Consider the following 5,712-nt stretch of genomic DNA (forward strand, 5'->3'; position numbering starts at 1 on the left):
AGTCACTGCCTTCATTATAAACATCATCATCATCATCATCATTATTATTATTATTGTTACTATCATTATCATCATTACTGGCATCATCATCAGGGGCTTTATTCTTAAAAAATCAACTAATGATGATTTTAGTGTTCCAGTCATCTGATTGGTCATCTCTAAAATTGATTTTAAATTTAGTTTTACAACCAATTATCAGATTTAGCGTCAAGTTTTTTTTAGAATAAGACCCAGCTCTTCATCATCAGCGAGAGACATAAACAACTTTTGGCTTCATTAGCTGATAGAACTAGATGCTTGTTAATCACATCCAACTAGCCAGTCACTGCTTCCCACTCTAATGCTAGCTACTTAATGAATTACTGTGTGTAATCTCCAATACCATATATTTGTGAATATAGTGCGTATTTTTAAACCCTGAAATGGTTCAGCGAACTAGTTGTGTGAATTATAGACAGTGATATATTGTTAAGATATTAGAGATCATTTACTACTACCAATGTTTCGCCAATTTGTTACTTTGGATTTCAAGTTTTGTTTTGCTGTTCGGATGGTTAGTACATGGTTTATTTATGTTATTGGATGGTGAAGATGTGTATTGAAATGGAGAAGAAAAGACTTCTGTTATAGATTTAAAGTGCTTTAAAGTTTGAAATGGTGCAGTATTTTTAAAGGACTTGTATAAAACTGATTATATTACTGTGTATTGTGTGCTTTAAATATATTATTTCTCATCGGGGAACTTATTCTTGAAAACTTGACTAAAGATGATTTTAGTATTGCTATCATCTGATTGGTCAATGACTAAAATCAATTTTAAATCTTTTTATATTATGCAATCAGATTATTTCTTAAAAGATATAATCCAGATTTTAAGAAATAATCTGATTGGATAATAATAAGTTTTCGAGAATACGTCCCTAAGACAAGATTTTATCACTAAAAGTGACCATTGGTAGAATGTGATTGTTCTGTAGTAAAAAGTAAAAACTACAACATGTTCTGTTTACAGATGATTGTTTTAAATAACTGAATATATAGAGTAAAATTATGAGTTAATAAAACACCATTTGATAAAATATAATGAGCTTGGTGTTTGTTGCCCTATAAATCTTGCTCTATCCAGTTTCTTAAATGTAATATATGGATGTTTAATCTACCTTAACTTGGCACTATCACCTCCAGGCAACAGGTACTGCCAGATTTGTATGACTGGGGTGTTTGAGAATCCCTCTACTATTCTTTAGTTTGGTTCTAAAAAAATACATGGTTCTTTTTATATTGTTTGTTTATGGATAAAATGCTTGGAAACATATTTAACAATTTCACCAGCTTTATTTTCAATATAGCCAATTCAGTTAGAGTCTGAAGACTGGCCACTTTAATGTTGGTCAAATTGACCTTTTGACCTAACCTGATAAACACCGTATCACAAAATGCCAGGGCTGGAGAGGGTAGAAATATGACGGGTTAAAGCAGACATCATTGAGTTAAGTTAAAAGGTCAATTATAGTATTTGTAATTGGAATCTGATAACTTTTGTTAATTTTTTAATCATAAAATATCATGTATGTCAGAAGTGTACAGTTCTCTAAATATTTGTTTTATTGCCTTATAGAACTAGTTTGTACTTTTAAGTTTGAAAATCTGGTACCCTGTTCGTCTACAATTAAAAAACATATAGGCCGAAGTGACCCAATCCAACTAGTTTTTGTAACTAATTATCAGCTGGTAAAATAAAATATTTAGATGACTGTATCACTTCAAGTGAGAAGAAATATCTATTCTAGCTTTAATTTTGTAAAATAATGGTGTGCTATAAGATGCAATTCATTTTTAATAAAAAATACTCTACAAAGTTATACTTAGTCTGTTTTTTTTTATCAAGAGTTATATCCCCTGAATTTATACTAGTTAGATTTCAGTTGTCATGTTAACTGTCAAACGACCAACCGTGAAAGTTCCGCTAGCAATGATGTGACAGAAAGTAATGGAAATTAGATAAGACCTTGCTGAAATGCCAATTGTCTGTCAAAAGAGAAGGCTGGTATCAATTGATAAGAGTTTCCAGCGGCTAAACTAAATGAGTGGGGGGCCGGAAATTTTTTTCCAGAAGTGAGGGGTGGTCGTGGGCCAGTCCTGTCGTTGAGCCGCCGAGAGTTTCTCGGGCTTGTTTGGGGGAAACCCATAGGAAATATAGTATGTTTCCAGTTTCCCGAGGTCAGTATTGGCCCACAACATATCAAACTATCGTGTCTAACTAGCTAGCAGATTGGTTGGTACAATGGCAGTTTTCTGTTGTCAGAATGAGACTAGAGTATACCAAACTATCGTGTCTAACTAGCTAGTAGATTGTTTGGTATAATGAAAGTTTTCTGTAGTCAGAATGAGACTAGAACATATCAAACTATAGTGTCTAACTAGCTAGTAGATTGTTTGATACAATGACAGTTTTCTGTGGTCAGATTGAGAATAGAGCATACTAAACTAGCGTGTCTAACTAGCTAGCAGTTGTCACACAAAGAGTCTTGGTCGACGATTTTTGTCGCCGATTCGAATCTTGAATGAAATTGCACATGTGCCCGCGCTTCCATGACATGATAATCGCGTTGACTACCAGTTAGACATTTTATCGTCGATTGTTTTATTGTCTTCAAGACAGAGTTTCATCCCCCAATCAGATGATCGCCATAGTGGAAAAACGACCGGCTGGAGGTTTTTGCATCCTCGTGTGCTCACAGACGTGAAACTCATGACAAGACAATAGTCGGTGACAAAAATCGCCGACCAAGACGCTTCGTGTGCTCGATCCACAACAAAACGTACTCCACTAAATAGAACTAAAGACAATAACAGTCAACAACAAATATTTATTAAAACAAAGAAACAACAAGACGAAGGGTGTATTTGATTAGGCACGAGGTTTGCTGGATGGAGTGACAGTAGATACTTTAAACAGGCGACGGACGAAGAAAACGGTTAAAGACGAGGTGAAAATGATAACCAAACACTGTATAATGGACCATGTCTGTATATATTCATTATTAGTTTTAATTAAATACCAGTCCTTCATTACACTAAATCTAGATTGAGATTGATATCGTCTCATTTCAGAGATCGACGTTTGAACCCCGGTTAATAATACCTGAAAATAGAACGAGTATACACATGATAATTCTCGAGCATTTGAAAAAAACATTGATAACACTTGCATGACATCGACTTCGAGTAGGCTGTGGTATTGCTTTTAAAATTCGTCATTGTTATCTACATGACAAGCTTTGATTGGATGCATTAACGTTATCAGAACGGGACTGTAGTTGAAAACTTGTAAGATTACAGTGGAGACGAAAAGAATGGTAATTAGACTGATTTCCTGTTTGACTTCTATCATTGTAAAAATTAAAAAGAAAACTTAATTATTAATAATATCGAGACATGAAAAATGAAAGATATTTCTATCACAGAGATACACAAAAGAAACTTCAGACTGTTACCGTATAATTTTCAGCTAGAGCGTGCACATCACTAATTTCTATAACATATTTACTCCATTCTTCAGGTATAAACGTTACTAGGTAAAAATAGACTAATTTACTCGTGAAATGACTAAAACTATTGTCTAAACATATAGAATACGTTCCTGAAATATAAATAAATATGTATAGTAATGAATAACTACACAATGAATAATATATATTATTGATACATAAATTAACATAAATTAACATAAATTAAAATAATTCTATAAAACAAGAAACCAAATAATTAAGGATAATAATGAAGTCGGAGAGAGAATTACGTAATATGTAAATTGGTTATATTTTCTATATATCTATTAAAATGATAGTATTTAGAAAATGTTCCGAATTTTATAAGAGGTAGCCACCTGATTTATATTTAAGTCTAACCTACCTGCTGTATTTATATCATGTTCTATTCCACCACTACTTTTATACATATGAGAATCAATCAGGTTAAAATGAGGATCTTTAAAATAAAAATCGATATTTAAATCACCACCTTGTAAAACCTGGAAAATACAAAATAAAACATTTGATCATGATAATCAGCACCGTCCACAATAACTTTAAAAACATAATTTAACAGAAAAACAACGAATCTTAATTATTATTATGTACAGTCTAACTTGCATTAACCAAGCAGTCGGGAGAATGTCTAAGTAAGAAAATGATTGGTAAAGGTTTTATAGAAGATACACTCTTATTGAAGTACTGGCCTAGGTCATGGCCTAGGTCACAAGTAGAGACTGTGGATTTCAGCAATAGAATACATCAATTTGATACAAAATTACCTACTTCTGGAGAGATTTACTAGATAAACAAATAATTCAGAAATACAAAGCGATTGTTGCCTGGTATATTATATAGAAATTATCAGTCATTTTATTAAATATCAGCAGATTTATTTCTATATATATTGATGAATATAATTGAGAGAATATTGTGTTTATCTATAAATACTGTGAACATAACGGTTGTTTATCTTATAATATGTAACAGACGAACTAACACCAGCTGGTAGAGAAATATTTTATACATCTTGGTTATTATTCTGAATATTATATTTGTATATTGTATGTTTTCTATGATTTCAAGATATTAATTGTATTGTTAAAATATATTAATTGATGAGGTCTAACTAGACCGAGAGTAGAGTATAATAAGGTAAAACTAGAATATATAATTAATGTGTGGCGCCATGAATATTGGAATGAAATGGAATGCAGAATGAAATGGAAACGAATAAAATGGAAACGAATGAAATGGAATGGAAACGAATGAAATAAAATGGAAACGAATGAAATGGACACGGAGGAAATGGAGAATGAAATTAAACGAATGAAATTAAACGAATGAAATGGAAACAAATGAAATGAAATGAAATGGAAACGCATGAAATGGAAACGAATGAAATGGAATGTAATGGAAACGCATGAAATGAAATGGAAACGAATGAAATGGAAACGAATGAAATGAAATGAAATGGAAAAGAATGAAAGGGAAACGAATGAATAAATTAATAAATGAATGAATGAATAATTGTAATAAATAAATAATAAATAATATAGAATTATATATAGTGACATTTTAATATTCTAATTACTGTATAACAAACAGATCGTACACGGTGAAATTAGTCTGAAACATCCAGCCTCTGAATAATATAGTGTGCTACACGCATGTTCACCAACCAAAGTCACTCAATAATATTGTTCATAGTTCACCGTCGAAATTTGAGCCTTCAAATCTATGTGAATCCAAAATTATCTGCATTCGAAAGTCTTTTCTTGAAACCCTGCGATGTTAAAGAACAGCTAAGTTTTTATCATAGAATTTGCAGTCATTTAGCCCGCGATTAGATGTACTTCATATCACAATGATTTTGTTGTCGTTTCTTTTTAAAGCATGTACAAACTGTTCGAGAAGATGTACAATATTCAGGCAGGGGAGAAACCACTGAAGATAGAAATGGAAAATAAAATTCCTAGTTTGAAGTATTTTTGAAGGAATTATGCAATTTTCGAACAGTTCTAATATTTCTGCAGACTGTTTATCATATTATATTCTTGTCTGTAAATTAACCCCCGAAAATTCCGATCACTGCCTTCTAATTGTAAATAACTCTGTCCCATTTCAATTTTCAAACAATCTCAACCTAAATACTTCCAATATTTTCTTCAATCTGTCA

The 5,712-nt window shown here is 31.8% G+C and overlaps 1 protein-coding gene across 1 annotated transcript in view; it reads right to left on the bottom strand.

Moving 5' to 3' along the window:
- Positions 1–2,911: 2,911 nt before the first annotated feature.
- The window catches only part of LOTGIDRAFT_142774 (hypothetical protein), a gene marked incomplete at both ends in the record, with an annotated part of 3,292 nt that continues 491 nt past the window's right edge, over positions 2,912–5,712 (bottom strand). The window contains 3 exons of the mRNA XM_009052542.1: positions 2,912–3,145; positions 3,492–3,643; positions 3,916–4,033. Coding sequence (XP_009050790.1) covers positions 2,912–3,145; positions 3,492–3,643; positions 3,916–4,033 — 504 coding nt within the window. The remainder of the gene's footprint in view (positions 3,146–3,491; positions 3,644–3,915; positions 4,034–5,712) is intronic.

Source organism: Lottia gigantea (assembly GCF_000327385.1).
Source record: "Lottia gigantea unplaced genomic scaffold LOTGIsca_186, whole genome shotgun sequence".
NCBI classification, from domain to species: Eukaryota; Metazoa; Mollusca; class Gastropoda; family Lottiidae; genus Lottia; species Lottia gigantea.